The sequence below is a fragment of the Mobula hypostoma genome, chromosome 13 (genome assembly GCF_963921235.1).
Source record: "Mobula hypostoma chromosome 13, sMobHyp1.1, whole genome shotgun sequence".
NCBI classification, from domain to species: Eukaryota; Metazoa; Chordata; class Chondrichthyes; order Myliobatiformes; family Myliobatidae; genus Mobula; species Mobula hypostoma.
The window spans coordinates 9,600,698-9,618,888 of NC_086109.1; the positions used below are offsets into that span (position 1 = coordinate 9,600,698).

Below are 18,191 nucleotides of genomic sequence, written 5' to 3' on the forward strand. Positions count from 1 at the left end.
GAGTGCCCCAAGGAATGATTGACAGTTAAAACTTAGAGCCCCAAAGCTCCCCCCGCAACTCCCCCTCCCCTGCACAAGCAGCAACAAGGCAACATCCAGCCTCCCACCCCCACCAGCAAAAATGCATCAACACCGCCCACCGAGCACTCAAGCATGCAGCAAAGCATCAATAAAGACACAGACTTGCAGTACCCCAAAGACTACTCGTTCACCCGATAATTTGACATACCACAGGCTCTCACTCTTCTTAATAAGGGAAAAAGGGGTGTCCCATTTCACAGTGAGACAGGAGACATAACAAACAACTCACTGCTTTACGATGTTAACAGTCTGTTGCTTCGCTTTTTCTGAGCTCTGCGCCCGGAGATTTGGCAGCAAAAAGCTGTAGCTCCCTGAGCACACAACCCCTGGTAGCCATCCCGCTGCTCCCGATGTTCCGCGTTCTCCCGCGATGCTTCAATTTATGGCACCGGCCTGGAATCAGCATGTCTCCAGAGCCATGAAATGCCCGGAACCCTGTAAGCACGCTCGTCTTCCAGGCCGTGTCCTTGGGGATATTAATAAGCGGCTGTTTGTGAGGCCCTTAGAGCGGGTTCCATTCCCGCAAGGTCAGACACAGGTACTTCTGCACATCTAGGCCAGGCTGAACTGCTCGTGTCATCGACTCTCACCTGGACCATGATCCTCCTCATCCATGTACTTATCCAAACTTCTCTTAAATGTTGCAATCAAACTCGAGTTCACCACTTCGATTGACAGCCCATTCCACAGTCTCACCACCCTCGGAGTCATGGTGGTCTCTTCTCAAATTTTTCTTAAATATTTCATCTTTCACCCTTAACCTATGACCTGTACCTCTTGTCTTAACCAACCTCAACAGAAGAAGCCTGTTTCCATTGACAATATCCACACCCATCAACATTTTGTACACATCTATCAAATTTCCTCACATTCTCCTTTGCTGCAGGGAATGAAGTCCATGTCAATGCAACCTTTCCCTCTACCTCAGGTCCTCAAATCTCAGCAATATACTTGTAAATTTTCTCTGTCCTCTTTCAATCTTCCTGATATCTTTCCAGTAGATAGGTGACTGATGTAGAGGAGGCCTCAATGGGAAAACCAGATACAATAAATGACACTGGTGGGTTCACAAGTAAAGGGCTACCTCACCTGGAAGGACTGTTTACGTCTCAGTCATTTGATAAAACAGTTTTGAACCTAATTTCAGATTGTGTTATCTATGATAAGACTTATCTTTAATTTCACAGCACTTAAAGTACTTTGTTATCAACTTCTCAATTGAAGGGTGTCCTTAATAGAATGTATTTTATCAGAGATAAACTGATCACGAGTACCAGAATATTTACTTTTCATATGGAATGATTGTCTCTGTGTCCACGTGACAATGATTCCTTGAGTATAAGTATTAGGGCTCACAAGCCCAATGTCAGATTCTGAAAGGAATCCAATCGATTCAACATGAAGTGGTTACTCCTCGCCTTCGTATGCATCCAGCTCTCTGATGCCGCCCTGACCAGGTAGGAACAGTTTAACCAAAACTTAACAGTTGTAGCAGTTAAATCTTCTCCGCAAGGAGCAATAATAGATGATGACATTCCTAACCCATTTCCCACTTTACAGAGTTCCTTTATATAAAGGAAAATCTGCCCGAGATATTCTTCGGGAGAAGGGATTGTTGGCAGATTACCTCAAGAATCATCCCTATGATCCCTGCACAAAGTTCAAAGGTGCTTGTTCCATTGGAACTTTGGCATCACTGGAGCCAATGACCAACTACATGGATGTAAGTAATCCTTGACTGCTATGAGCCGAAACGTTGGGTGAAGGGTCTCTTGACCTTCGTAATGAAAATGCTGTAATATTTCTATTGTTTTTATAGCTAGTTCATATTTGAAGGGAAAAACAGAGAGGTGCAGAAGGAATAGTCCCTTCAGAATGCTGATAGGGGGAGCAGTGGTGGGGAGATGAGTCCAGTGGTGGGATCCTGTGGAGGCTGATAGAAATGATGGGGTAGGATCCATTGTATGCAGAGGCTAGTCAGGTGGAGGGTGAGGACAAGAGGAACCCAACACCGGTTCCTGCTGGGAAAAGGGTGGTGTGATCAGAAGTGGTCAATTGCTAACATGGTGAATTGTTTTACGATTAGTAAAATTCCACCTATCACCTCCCAGTTTCTCACTTCATCCCCGCTCATTCACCCACCCACCATCCTTCCCTCTCAGCTGGACGTATGTATCACCTGCTAGTCTGTACTCCAGACTCTCCTCCCACTCTCTTACTTCTGTCTTGTCCCCTTTCCTCTCCAGTCATCATGAAGGCAATCACACTAAATCAGACTAACCAAGGAGATTTTGTTTTTGCCGACAGCTGTCATACTATGGAGCCATCAGCCTCGGTAACCCCCCACAGAGCTTCACAGTCGTCTTTGATACTGGCTCATCCAACCTCTGGGTCCCGTCAGTCTACTGCGACCAGACACCATGCGGTAAGAACATGTTCCCTTGCTCTCAAATACATTGAAGCTCTCACATATCCCATAAGAACGTAAGAAATATGAGCAGCAGTAGGTCATCTGGCCCATTGAATCTGCTCCGTTATTCAATAAGATCATGGCTGATCTGGCCATGGACTCATCTCCACCTACCTACCTTTTCTTCATAACTCTTAATTCCCCTAATATTCAAAAATCTATCCAACCATGCCTTCAAATTATTTACTGAGGTTGCCTCCACTGCTTCTTTGGGCAGAGAATTGCACAGATTCACCACCCTCTGGGTAAAGCAGTTCCTCCTCATCTCCGTCCTAAATCTACACCCCCGAACTTTGAGGCTATTTCCAGTATCACCTACCAGTGGAAACAACTTTCCATCCTCTATCATATCTATCTCTTCCATAATTTTATGTGTTTCTATAAGATCTCCTCTCATTCTTATGAATTCCAGCAAGTACAATCCCGGGCAACTCAATCTCTCCTCATAGTCTAACTCCTTCATCTCTGGAATCAACCTGGTGAGCCTCTTCTTCACAGCCTCCAAAGCCAGTCTACCCTTCCTCAAGTACGAAGACTCGAACTGCACGCAGTAGTCCAGGTGGAGCCTCACCAGTACCCTGTACAGTTGCAGCATAACCTCCCTGCTCTTACATTCAATCCCTCTGGCAATGAAGGCCAACATTGCATTTGCCTTCCTGACAGCCTGCTGCACCTGCAAACCAACCTTTCGTGATTCATGCACAAGCACTCCCAAATCCCTCTGCAAAACAGTATGCTGCATTGTTTTACCATTTAAATAATAATCTGCTCTTTCATTTTTCCTTCTAAAGTGGATGAGCTCACATTTACCAACACTGTATTCCACCTGCCTGACCTTTGCCCACTTACCTAACCAAACTATATCTTCTTGCAGGCTCTCCACATCTTCTGCACAATTTGTCTTTCTACTCAATTTATTATCATTAGCTAACTTGGATACACTACAGTCGGTCCCCTCTTCCAGATCATTAATGTAGATCATGAACATTTACGGGCCCAGTCCCGACCGCTGTGGCACACCACTCTCCACTGATTACTGACCAGAGTAACACCCCTGTATCCCAACTCTCTGCTTTCTATTAGTTAACCGATCTTCTATCCTTGTTAACACATCACCTTCAACTCTATGCATGTTGCTGGGACTCAGTGTATATTATATGTCATGTGAATGTCGCACCATTGAAACAAAGGTTAAAATGTGTCGCTTCCAAAGACGTGCAGCGGGCAGCCTGCAAAGTGTTGACTTGCTTCTGCCACCGGGTTAGCATGACCACAACTTAGTCGCCCTCATGTCTTTGGAAGGTGGGTGGAAACCGGGGCACTGGTCTGGTGAGGGGTAGAACGTTTGCAACTTCGCTCAAGGAGAAATCTCGGAGTCTGCCAGCCTAGCGATACTTGGTGTGTTTTGACAAGATTTAGGAAACTATTGGCAGGAGCTTGTTTGGCGCAGGGTGATATATTGAAACTTTTTGTTTCGTTGATGAAATGGATGTTTCTTTGCAGTGAAGCACAACAGATTCAACCCATCCCAGTCCTCAACCTTCCACACAGATTATCAGTATCTGTCCATCCAGTATGGGACAGGAAGTATGACCGGTATTCTGGGATATGATACTCTGAGAGTAAGTGAACTCTTCACCCTTATAACTCAAACCACACTAATACCTGTATTCCAAAACTTAGAGATCCTAACTGATAAACATTCTCAATATTATTTTGATGTATTTATTTATTGTTATTTTTTGGCATTGCTTTTCTTGTCCTCATTTTCACATTGCTTGTTTGCCCATCTTTGTGTGCAGTTTTTTTCCGTTAAATCTTTGTTCTACTCTGAATGTGTACAAGAAAGTGAATCTCAGGGAATGAAACTGATAAGTGGATATGGAATGGTATATTTGTAAATATTCAGATTTGGATTCATGTATATCGTAATTATGTTTTGAAATGGTTTGTTTGTGTTCACAAATGAACGTACCCAAGGATGAACTGGGGGCATGTATTCCTGTGCCAACATAGCTGACCCACAGAAACACAGAGCTTGACAATCTGAACAGAACATACAACAACAGTGAAAGAAGCTCCGTTCCTCCCCCCCGCCACCACATTCCTACCCACACCCCCACAAACACACAGCCCTCTCTCCCCAGGACAGGCCACCTTTGACCTCTGTGGAGTTGGAGATCTGGGCCCCTGCCACTGGATATCACACAATCGTTGCAACTATGCTTAGGAAGTTAGGTCCAATCATGATTTTCACCACAAGTCTTTACAGCATGGACACAGGCTACTTGGTGCATCAACAACCATTTAAGTCTCTGCCTACCTTGATCTACTCTTTGTAATCCTCCCCACATTCAGATTAAATCTTCCTTCCGAGCGTCATTATCTGCGATGATTAGGCTGGTATCATGCTTCAATACAGCATCTTCCCCTCACCTGCCATCTGACTTTTGAATGGACGTTGAACCCATGAAGACAACCTCACTAATTTGCATTAATACTATTTTTTTGCACTAGTTATTTAATTTAACTCATACACATTTACTATAATCTGTAGTTTCTTCTCTATTATTATCTATTCCATTGTACTGCTAACAGAAAGTTAACAAATTTCACGTCATAGCAGAATCAGATTTAATATCACCGGCATACATTGTGAAAATTGTTCAGTTTACAGAGGTAGTGCAATGAAATACGTGATGAATAAACCTAGAGAGAAAGAACTGTGTTACTCTAAGTTTATATATGTTTATTAATGTTAACTAGAAATAAGTAGTACAAAATAACAGAATAAAAAGTTACACACACAAAATGCTGGGGGAACTCAGCAGGCCAGGCAGCATCTAGGGAAAAGGGTACAGTCGAATTTTGGGCCCAAACCATGCTGAACACGTATTCGTCCAACATGAATCATCTTTTAGTCTTATCAGCACCCTCCAGATTCTACCACTAGGATAATTGACAGTAACCAATTAACCAATCAATCAGCATGTCTTTGGGAAATGGGAGAAAATCCGATCACCCAGAATGAACCCACCTGAACACAGGGGCCGATCTGCAAACGTCATGCGGGGAATACCAGAGGCCGGGATTGAACCTGGGTCACTGGCATTGTGAGGCAGCAGCTCCACGAGCTGTGCCCATGTGCAGCCTGACGGGAGAACTATCTGATTAATTTCTCTTTAAACCTGTCTCACCAGCTTTCTGATCTTGTGGTCAATGGACAAGAGTTTGGATTAAGTATGACTGAACCCGGCAGTTTCTTTACCTACTGTAATTTCGATGGTATTTTGGGCTTGGGCTATCCATCACTTGCGGCAGAAGGAGCCACTACAGTCTTCGACAACATAATGTCTCAGCATCTGGTTTCGCAGCCACTCTTTTCTGTCTACTTGACAAGGTTAGCACGTAGTGACAACTTCCTTCACTACTGGAGAATCTGTCATGTCGCTTGTTAATTTGCTTGGTACCATCATTGCTTCTTCTTCTGATGATTCTGGTTATTTATTGTAGTTCAATGGGATTCTAGGAATTAAATCATGAATACAAAATAACGATAATGTTGAAAACTTAAAAGCAGATGAAATTTACCCGGTCAGGTGCAACATGTCAGGTCAGTGCTGATGACATTAATTGAACTGGAACTTGAAGATATTTTGATCTCCAGTCTGATAAAGATGCCCATCATTCTCAGAGTTTTATTTTTACTTCAGCTTGCACAGCTCACTTAAGGTCTAGAATGACTTGAATACGTGGATAGGAAAGGTTTAGGAAGACATGGAACAAACGGGGCAGGTGGGATTGGTGTAAATGGTGAGCATGGATGAGTTAGACTGAAGGCCCCTTTTCCATGCTGTGAGACTCTAACTCTACAAATGCAGGTTTTTCTTGCAATATTCATGAAATTATTCCTTGAAAGATTGAAAGATGAGCTTTATTAGTTTCATGTATATTGAAACTTGCTGTTTGTTTTAGGGATGTGTTGGTGACAGCCTACGAGTGTCACCACACTGCTGGTGACAGCACATCATGCCTACAACTTACTAATCAATATCTGAATGTCTTTTGAGTGTTGAAATCTGAGATATTCTTACTTAATGTTGTTTTCCAGGACAAATGGTGAGTCTGGAAGTGAAGTCCTGTTTGGTGGAATTGACTCAAGGCACTACACCGGCCCAATCTACTGGCTCCCTGTTACCCATGAGGCCTACTGGCAGATTGAGGTCGAGAGGTAAGTGGTATCTCCATCTGAGGTATTCTCTCACAGATCAGCCGTTGAAGATTTACTTTCAGTGAGTTGAACCAGTTATATAGTTAGAATTTATAGGAGAAAGCAATTGTTACAGTCATGATGAGGCTACAGTCAAGATGGAGGAGCAACACCTGATCTGGCCAACCTCCAATCTGCCTACCTGAATATTGATTTTTCTAACTTCCGATAATTTTTCCACATTCCCCCTTCTCTCTTTATCCATTACCTGTTCTGGTTCCCGTCTCACCCCTTCTCTTCTCCTTACATCTCACAAGTCATCTCTCATCCGCCTTTGGTCCAAAGAGAAAATCCCTAGCTCAGTCAACTTACCTTATGAGATATGCTCTCTAATCCTGGCAGCACCCTGGTAAATCTCCTCTGCACACTTTCTAAAACTTCCTCATCCTTCTTATAATGAGGCAATCAGAACTGATCACATTACTCCAAGTCCAGTCAAACCAGATATAATGAATATTTCAGCTTGAAGGCCAGATCTTCCAAATTATTTTCTTGAATTCTGGACTCAATTCTGAACCGATTCTACAATTACAGAATCACCATCAAGGACTCTACAACTCATATTCTCAGTTTTCTTTATTGTAATGGGAACAATTTGTCGTTTTTGCACATTGGTCGTTTGTCAGTCTTGTTTTATTGATAGTTTTCATAATATCTATTGAGTTTCCTTATTTGTCTGTCATTGAATCTCAGGGTAGTACAGCACATGGTGACATATATGTACATTGATGATAAATTTAATTTGACTCTGATTTCGGCAATAAATCCAAATGAGCATTTTTGGCAAAAACGATGATTTTTTTTACTCAGAGTGACAGTCAACGGCGAGATTGTAGCTTGCGCTCAAGGTTGCCCTGCCATCGTTGATACTGGAACTTCTCTTATCGCTGTTGGCGGAAATTACATCGGCAATATTCAGCAAAGCATCGGAGCAACTCCAAATTATTATGGCCAGGTAGGGGCTGACTGACCAGTGGTGTATACTCAGATGGCAGCTGTTAATGCATTATGCAGTCAGCACATTGAGTTAATGAAATTATATGTCGTGCAGGCAGCAGGATTTGCGGAAAGAATGCATTCTGTTAGAAATGGCTGGGATTAACATCTCCATTCACAATGTAACAATCAGAAAACGCTGGAGGAACTCAACAGGCCAGGCAGCTTCTATAGAAAAGAATAACCAGTCAATGTTTCATAGCGAGTCCCTTCATCAGGACTGGAAAGAAAGAGAAGTCAGAGTAAGAAGGTGGGGGTGAGAGAAAGAAGAAGTAGAAGGCAGTAGGTGATAGGTGAAGTTGGGGGGAGAGGGGTGAAATAAAGAGATAGGAAGTTGATTGGAGAAAGAGATAAAGGGCTGGAGACCATTGAAAAGGGTGAAGGGGAAGGAACACCACCGGGAGGTGATGGGCAGTCAAGGAGATCAGGTGAAGGAGGGAAACGGGAATGAGGAATGGTGAAGGAGTGGTGGGTAGGTGGGGCAATTTCCGGAAGTGCGAGAAACCAGTGTTCATGCCATCAGGTTGGAGGCTGCCCAGATGGAATATAAAATATTGCTCCTCCAACTGATTGTGGCCTTATCGCAACAGAAGAGGAGGCCATCGATTGACATGTCGGAATGTGATTGGGGAGTGGAATTAAAATAGGAGGCCCCTGGAAGTCCTTGTTTTTCATGGTGGATGATGTGAGGTACTCGGCGAAACTGTCTCCCAAGCTATGTCAGGTCTCACTGATATACAGGAGACCACACTGGGAGCAGCAGATGCAGTAGATGACCCAGACAGGCTCACAAATGAAATGAAGTGTTGCCTCACCTGGAAGCATTGTTTTGGGCCCTGAGTGGTGGTGAGGGGCGAGGTGTACCTGTAAACATTGAGTTCATGGTTACGTTTCTTCATATTTTGAAAACGCTTCATTCAAAAGAAATTCAGTAAAGATGCACAAACCACAATTCTTTTCCTGCTTAACATTTAGATTAGCACTATTATTTCAAAATAACTTATTGTGTTTTATCATCACTGTATATTCAACCTTTGTCTATTAGTAGTAAAAGCATTAAACCATGGAAATAGTCAGTGGGTCAGGCAGCACCTGTGGAGAGAGAAATAAAGAAAAGAGATGCTGAAAATCCTGATGAAGGGTCTTTGCCTGAAATATTAACTGTTTATTCCTCTCCACAGACTCTGCCTGACCGGTTGAGTTCCCCCAGCATTTTGAGTGATGGGGAAATCAAGTAGTGATTCACACCGATGACTTTCCATCAAAAGTGGCCATTTCTGGAAAGTCTGTCTATCAGAAATGACTAACTTCACCGATGATTTCTGAGGACTGTAACAAACCTAATTATTAGATGATGTCAGCTTACCAACATAAGCTCAGGGAAAAGAAAGTCAGAGTAGGAATGGGATGGAAATTTAAAATAACAACTATCCAGGAACTTAGGTTCATCCCTGTAGGCAGAATTAAGTGCTTTGCAAAGTGGCTACCCTATCTGCCTCTGCTTTCTCTGGTGTAGATGAGGCCACAAAATGAACACCCAATGCAGTAAGTTTTAATAAAAAGGTATGGAGAGGATGTTTTCAATATTGAGAGAGTCTAGGACCAGAGGACACAGCCTCAGAATAGAAGAATGTCCTTTTACAACCGTTAAGAAGAGGAATTTCTGTAGCCAGAGTGTGTTGAATCAGTGGAAGTCATTGCCAAAGATGGCTGTGGGTATATTTAAGCAGAGTAGGTAGTTTCTTGATTAAGGGGAAGGCAGAAGAATGGGGTTGAGAGGGAATATAAGTTAGCTATGGTCAAATGGTAGAGAGGACTCGATGGGTCGAATGGCTGAGTTCTGCTCCTATGTCTTATGGTCTAAATGTTGTTGCTCTTCTTTCACAGTACTCCATCAATTGCAACAACATTGGCAATATGCCTGATGTGATCTTCACCATCAATGGATATGACTTCACTCTTCCTGCCTCAGCCTACACACTGAAGGTACGGGATTCATCAGACATATGGGGGATGAGAATTTCAAGGGATACATTCATTAACTTTGCAGAGATTAATGACACATGTTATAATGATCATTTATTGAGTGGACACTTGACCTGGTGTTAATTGCTCTCCATTTCCTTCCAGCTCAGTTACAATAGCTGCGACAGTGGATTTAGCGGCACTGGTGGAAACCTCTGGATTCTGGGAGATGTCTTCATTAGAGAGTATTACTCCATCTTCGACAGAGGAAACAACCGAGTGGGATTGGCTAAGGCCGTCTAACTTGCCCCTGAATATTCCCATTGAAGGTCCATCCAAGTTCGTATTTGCAGGTTGACTTAAGCCATCTGATTTTTCATCTGACCCGTCAGTATCAAAGACCAGGGAGTGACTTTCAGAATCCTGAAGGTGAAGACACCCTATTGAATGCTGGGGTTTTACTGAAAGGAAAATGCAAAAAGAGGGAGAACTGAAATAAACGCCCAGCCAGGATGGGATTTTAAAGGACCAATCTACGAATTTTGGATCTGGACTGGATATGCAAATATTGACATCATGTAATTATGCCTCTTCTCAGATTCCTCTCTTTTCCTCTCTTCTTTCCTGATTTTCCTCTTCAGCTGTGGTTTCCAGTGATTCACTCCAGAACCTTTCTCATGGAGTGAAATCTATTTGATGTAAATGTGAGCTGAACATCACACAGCCTATTGTTCTACCCTGTGGGATATATCTATAAATAGTTCGTAACAACGTTGAATAAAATTTAATCATGAGATGCATATTACCAGAATTCCAGTACCTTTTTTCATTCATTGTGTGTGTGTGTAAAATCTTCTGGAAGTACAAACTCTGTTTAGTGGACAGAACAGAGCAAGTATTAAAAAAGTCACTGGGTGTGTCCAGGCCCCTCCCACTGCAACACACCTCCTACTCAATCCTGTCGCTGAGACCTCAAAGTATTACGTCCAAGTCCCACTGAATGCTCTCTTTTTATACAGTCCCCAGAGATAAGAAACACTGCAGTAAGTGGACCAATACACAGTGCCAGGTGAAGTCACTGAATCAGAACTAATCATCTCCTGTCACCACTCTTCAAGAAGCCCAGCCCTGAGTTTCCCAAGCTTTCATCTTGCCACTGTGGTTTTGCAGTTTCAAGGTTATTTTTCCATCATGGAAATCATAAACTCAGAAAGGAGGCCACCCTTGTCTCCGGGTGACCGATGTCCAAGCCGCTCTTGAACATCTGATGGGTCCATTGATTACGGGGTCCTTATGTCATGGTGAGTGCTGGAAAAGACTCAACTCTGGTGTGCAGAAATGGCAGATTCACATTCAGAGACAAAAGCAAGAGGTTATAGGTAGGAATTCCATAGAACATCGGAGGCACAATCCAGCGACACCGCAAGACAAGTCATTCTCAACACAAGGACCCCGTGTTGAATGGTATTCAGGAGACCGCTGTAAATAACCACAAAATGCGGAAAACCCGTCCCAGTCACAATTAACTGAACAAGATTAAACAGAAAGCACAAGGGCTGAACGACTCTATTTAAAACAAGAATTAGTAAATATAGGTGTTACAGAAAGGCAGAAGCCTAACGCTCTCTGGCAAGCCACAAAGGCCAGCAGATCTCATGACAGCAGACCTGGTATACCCATCAGTATTTGCATGACAAATGGTTACAAAATCATTATTATTTAAAATGAAGTTATTTTTCACATATCTTTTTAAAGATGAATATTAGTACATTTTTGAAGAGTTTTTCTAAAATGCCTCATTTATTTCAATCTCTCTTTGTTAGACTTTTATTAATAATTACTGAATAAATACACATAAATAAAGAGGACACATTCTTTTTCCTTTAAAAATGTTCATGATTATTGTCACTAATGCATTAATTAATGATCATTCCTCCTCAAACTTACCCTGCTGCACAGCAGAATTTCTTTAGATGATTCTTGCCAATTTGGACACACTCTCTCAAAATGGTTCTCCACCACTGGTCTAATCTATGCTTGGCTTCACCAATGTCAAGGAGGCCACGTCATCAATACCGAATGATGTTAACCAGGGTGGAAGAGGTTCAAAGAAGCATTTGTCTCACCTGAGCCATCCAGCATTCTGTTTTAGCTCTGGATTACTTTGGTAAGCAGCCAGAATAATCAAGGACTCATCCACCTGAGACAATGTCTCTTCTCTCCTCTCTCAGAGGGCAGAATCTACAAAACCCTGAAAGCAGGTACAACCAGGCTCAAGGACAGCATTTCCCTGCTGTTTTCAGACTATTGAATGATTCCCTAGCAAAATGAGGTAGATTCTTGAGCTCACAATCTACCTCGTTATGATCTTTCCCCTTAATGTCTACCTGCACTGCTCTTTCTCTGTGACTGTCACACTTTATTCTGCATTCTGTTGTTCTAACTTCATTTTTTATTTTACTGCGATACAGTGAGGAATAGCCTATTTTGGCCCTTCGAGTCATACTGTCCAGCAATCCTTCAATTTCCGAGCCTACCCAAAAAACAATTTACAATGAACAATTATCTTCTATTATCCCAAACCTCTCCTCCGCAGCCCCCTACTTACACCAATTCCACAGTCATCATGGACTGACCTTCACTACTGAGCAGATGTGAAGGGCTCTGTGGAAACTCAGACATAACAAAGAATTACTACTGGATGGTGTGAACCCCAAGCTCCAGAAGGAGTGCGCTGAGCAGCTGTGTGGAGTTCTCCAGTGAATTTTCAATCTGGCTAACATCATATTTGGTCTCAGTGCCCGAGAAGGGCTGACCAAATAATCTTGAATAACTGCCATCCTGTGGCCCTGACCTCACACATCATGAAGTCCCTTGAGAGGCTGTTGCTGGCTTACCTTTGACCCCTGGTCAGATCAGACCTCGATCTCCTGCAGTTTACCTACCAGGAGCACATTGCAGTTGACGATGGTGTCATTTACCCGCTGAACAGAGCCTACTCCCATTTTGATAAACAAGGCAGTACTGTGAGGATCATGTTTTTTGATTTCTCAAGTGCCATCAATACCATACAACGCTCCTTGCTGGGGGAGAATCTCTGTTCAAAGCAGGTTAGCACTTCCATTGGATCCTGGATAATGGCTGACCTGACTGGCAGACCACAGTTTGTGCAGCTTCAGAGCTGTGTGTCAGACGTGGCTAAAAGCTGCACTGGGACTCCACAGGGGATGGTATTGGCTCCCTTCATCTGTACTCTGTATACCTCAGACTTTAGGTACAACTCTGAGTCATGTCATCTGCAGAAATCTCCGATGACTCAGCAATAGTTGGGTTTTTAAAGGGAGGATGGGAGGATGAATACAGGGCCCTGATGGAGGACATTGTCAAACAGTGCAAACGGAATCATTTGCAGCTCAACATCAGTAAGACAAAGGAGATGGAGATGGACTTTAGGAAGACTAAGCCAGCCCCTCTGTCTGTTACAATTGATGGTGAGAATGTGGGTGTGGTGGGGACCTACAAGTACCCAGGTTTGCACGTGGATTACAGACTTGAAAGGAGCACCCAGACAGAGGCTGTGTACAAGAAGGACCAGAGTCACCTCTGCTTCCTGAGAAGATCGCGGTCCTTTGGAGAACGGAGGCCTCTGCTGCACATATTTTACCCGTCTGCTGCCTCCAGTAGAATATTCTGTGCAGTGGTGTGCTGGGGCAATGGCATCCGACCAGGTGATGCAAACTTGCTGATTTGATTAGAAAGGCTGGCTCTGTCATAGGTGTCAAACTGGACACACTGGAGGCTGTGGTAGAACAAGGAACCCTTCGGAAAATCCTGGCAATTCTGGATAATGTTTCCCACCTTCTGCATCCCACCTTGGCGGATCGAAGGAACACTTTCAGTAATAGACTAAGACAACTGCACTGCTCCAAAGAGTGCGACATGAGGTCATTCTTAACCTTGGTCAATAGCCAACCTATAGCCAGGGAAGTGATGACCCCTCGTGTTCGACTGCTATTTACCTCTGATTACTAGAGCTCTGCTTTCAATCTGTTTAGCTCTGTTTACCACTCCTTCTATCGTGCAATACTGTGCAATACCACCACCAGTTCTTATCTTGATGGTGTGAAGATGCACCCATTACTTTATAATATTACAGCAATTCTTGCACTACCATCTTATCAGTGTGAACTTGGAAATCTTGAAAATCTTGTAATCTCTGATTTGTAAATCTTGTACATCTTATTTTTAAGGTCACTTTTTTTTTATTCTTTCTTACTTCTCTTCTCATATTTGTAAATCTGTACACTTATAATGCTACTGTGACACTGTAATTTCCTTTGGTATCATAAAGTGTCTATCCATGTAAAGTTATTAATACCTGCAATGCACATTCTCTGTAACTGTTACACTATAATCTGTATTCTGCTATTGCCTTTCCCTTGTACAACCTCCATGTAAGACCATAAGATATAGAAGCAGAATTAGGCCACTCAGCCCATTGAGTCTGTCCCACTGTTCCATCATGGCTGATCCCGGATCCCACTCAACCCCATACAACTGCCCTTTCGCCATTTTCTTTGACGCCCTGAGAGATCAGAAAACTACCAACATCCGCCTCAGATATACCTTTGGAGATGGCCTCCACCACAGTCTGTAGCAGAGCATTCCACCGATTCACAACTCTCTGGCTAAAGAAAATCTTCCTTTAATTCTGTTCTAAAAGTTTGGCCCTCAACTTTGAGGCTGAGCTCTCTAGTTTGGATATCTCGACCAGTGGAAACATCCTCTCCACATCCACCCTATCTAGACTTTTCAACATTTGGTCGGTTTCAATCAAATCCCCACACATGCTTCTAAATTCCAGTGAGTACAGGCCCAAAGCTGCCAAATGCCCCTCATATGTTAACCCCTTCACTCTCAGAATCATCCTCTGGACTCTCTGCAATGACAACACATCCTTTCTGAGATATGAGGCTCAAAACTGTTGACAATACTCCAAGTGCACCTGACTAGTGCCTTTTAAAGCCTAACATTATCTCCTTGCTGTTATATTCTATTCCCCTTGAAATTTTTATCATCAATCTCCAGGTACCAAAAAACCTGATTCTTAACAATAGACTCCAACACTTTTCCAAACATTGAAGTTAGGCTAACCGGCCTATAATTTCCTTTCTTTCGCTTTCCTCCCTTCTTAAAGAGTGGTGTGACGTTTACTATCTTCCGGTCCTCCAGGACCATGCCAGAGTTAAGGGATTCTTGAAAGATCACGCCAAGAGCATCCATTATTTGTTCAGCAATGTCTCTTAGGACTCTGGGATGTAGTTGATTTGGTCCAGTGACTTAAGCACCTTAAGACCTTTGTGTCACTCACTCCTGCTGCCTGACACTCACAGACCTCGAGCACTCTAGGATTTTAAAAGCTTCCCAATCATCCAATTTCCCACTCACTTTTGCTACCTTATATGCCCTTTCCTTGGCATTCATGCAGACCTTAACTTCCCTTGTCATCCACGGTTGGCTAGCCCTGCTATTTGAGAACTACTTCTTCTATGGGACATATCTATCCTGTGCCTTGTGAATTATTCTCAGAAACTTCAGCTGCCTCTGCTCTATCATCATCCCCGCCAGTATCTTCTGTCACGTGACCGGCAACAATGAATCTTCCTTTGATCCACCGGGGTAAGCTCCTCTCTCTTGCCTCTGTAATTTTCTTTATTCCATCACTATACTGTTAGGTAGATAGATAGATAGATAGACATACTTTATTGATCCCGAGGGAAATTGATTTTCGTTACAGTTGCACCAACCAAGAATAGAGTATAAATGTAGCAATATAAAAACGATAAATAATTAAATAATAATATGTAAATTATGCCAGATGGAAATAAGTCCAGGACCAGCCTATTGGCTCAGGGTGTCTGACTCTCCAAGGGAGGAGTTGTAAAGTTTGATGTCCGCAGGCAGGAATGACTTCCTATGATGCTCTGTGTTGCATCTTGGTGGAATGAGTCTCTGGCTGAATATACTCCTGTGCCCACCCAGTACATTACGTAGTGGATGGGAGACATTGTCCAAGATGACATGCAACTTAGACAGCATCTTCTTTTCAGACACCACCGTGAGAGAGTCCAGTTCCATCCCCACAACATCACTGGCCTTACAAATGAGTTTTGATTCTGTAACAGGCTCCATGCACGACCGGCATTACCAGTGATTTATGCTTCTCCCTTTCAGTTTGCAGTATGAATTCAATCATATTATGATCACTGTCTCCTAACGGTTCCTTTAACATTAAGCTCCCTAATGAGATCTGGGTCATGACACAACACCCAAAAGCCTTTCCCCAAGTAGGCTCAAGCACAAGATGCTCTGAAAAAACATCTCATCGGCATTCAACAAATTCCCTCTCTTTTTCCTGGGGAAAAACCTGATTTTCCCAATCCACTTGCATATTGAGGTCCCCCAATACCACTGCATCATTATCCTTTTCACGTGCCTTTTCCAACACTCTTTACAAACTCAACCCCATATATTGGCTATTATTAGGAGGCCTATAAGATTCTCAGAATATTTTTTTCACCTTTGCTGTTTCTTAACTCCACCGACAAAGATTGAATGTTCTCAGACCCTACGTCATCTCCATCTACAGATGTAATTTCATCTCTAACTAATATAGCCAGACCACCGCCTGTACCTTCTTGCCTGTCCTTACTTTACTGAGTATATCCATTGATGTTAAACTGACAACTATGGTCTTCCAACAACGACTCAGTGATGCCCACAATGTCACACCAACCAACCTCTAATTGTTCCACGAGTTCACCCACCTTATTCCGGATGCTACGCGGATTTAAATATCGCAGCTTCAGTCCGGCACCCTTCGCCCTGATGAATTTTGACTCTGTGGTCCAGTTGAGTTCTTTGCTCTGTCTGCATTTGTACCCCATCATTGGCTTGTCCTTCATTACATTCATGTTACACCCATCATCTACTTGTAAACCTGCTGGCTCACCCTCAGCTCCATCATCCTGATTCCCATCATATGTACTGATGTGATGAATTGATCTGTACGGGTGACATGAAAAACAAGGTGTATCATTGCACCGCAAGTGGTTCTTGTTCATCGTGGCCAACAGTGATAGATACCTGTGTGGGAGAGTTTTTAAAGTGGAAAATCTATCGCACTGGGTCAGTTCCACTTTCTAGACATCAGCAGTCCAGGCCCAGTGGTAGAAACAAGCGTCACAAGCTGGGGAATTCCTTGTTTGCAGTGGACAACCAGGACAACTTCCATGCCTTTTCATGCGGTTCGCTCTCCTCGGAGCGATGCAGAGCCACCTTCCTAGTTGTTGGATCTCACTGCAGATCTCAGTCTACCAGAGCAGACTTTGCATGCTAGGACAGGCCTGGTACCCCCACCTGGTGAAGCGCTGTATTGGGTATGGCTGCTGTCACATACAAACAAATGGAAATAAATAATACAAATGTGGTGAGGTGGTGTTCATAAGTTCAATGTCAATTTAGAAACTGGATGGCAGGCTGTTTCTGAATTGCTGAGTGTGTGCCTTCAGGCTTCTGTCCCTCCTCCTGACGGTCACAATGAGAAGGGGGCATGGCCTGTGTGGTGGGGGTCCTCAATGATGGACACAGCCTTTGAGGCTCGGCTCCTGCAAGACGTCTCAGATACTACGGTGGCGAGTAGTCATGATTGTGCTGACTATCTACAATTGACTTCAGAATTGAAATGGAACCGAGGGCATTCTTGCAGGCAAATATTTTGTTTTGATGAAGGGTCTTGGCCCTAAACATCGATTGTACTCTTTTCCATAAATGCTGCCTGGCCTGTGAGATCGTCGAGTAATTTGCATACGTTGCTTGGATTTCCAGAATTTGAAGATTTTCAGTTGAATTTGTTTTCACTGTTGTCTTAGATCAGCAGTGAGAGCAAAGCGAAACACAAGAGGTTAATTTTATCAATAGAAGTCATGTTTAATTGCTCACCTTATCAATTAATAGTCAATAATAGGCACTTATTACTGATTCTCTTTTCTTGACAGAGCATTTTTAATATGTTTCCAAATCTGATTATTATCCATTTGATTGAACAATTCCCCAGATATGAATACCCTTGAAACTATTATAAAAATAGCTTGAAATTATTTGTCTTGTTCCATGTTTCATCCTGTACTTCTGAAGGTCTTGGTTAATTCCACTGAGTTTTTGAAGAGACGGATCAGTTTTATATGTCACAAAGACAGTACATGGAAACATTGAAACATACTGTGAAATGCATTGTTTGTGTCAATGACCAACACAGTCCGAATACTTTACTTCCCCATTCTGAGTTTTGGTCTGAAGAACAGCTGAACCTCTTGACCATGTCTGCATGCTTTTATGCATTGAGTGGCA

The 18,191-nt window shown here is 43.0% G+C and overlaps 1 protein-coding gene across 1 annotated transcript; it reads left to right on the plus strand.

Moving 5' to 3' along the window:
• The first annotated feature begins 1,479 nt into the window (after nt 1-1,479).
• On the plus strand, nt 1,480-10,085 carry LOC134355901 (pepsin A-like). Its single transcript, XM_063066428.1, has 9 exons — nt 1,480-1,538; nt 1,642-1,804; nt 2,389-2,506; nt 4,055-4,173; nt 5,752-5,951; nt 6,663-6,782; nt 7,632-7,776; nt 9,705-9,803; nt 9,948-10,085. Exons 1-9 carry the CDS (start codon nt 1,480-1,482, stop codon nt 10,083-10,085), a joined length of 1,161 nt encoding a protein of 386 aa, XP_062922498.1.
• Nucleotides 10,086-18,191: the final 8,106 nt, after the last annotated feature.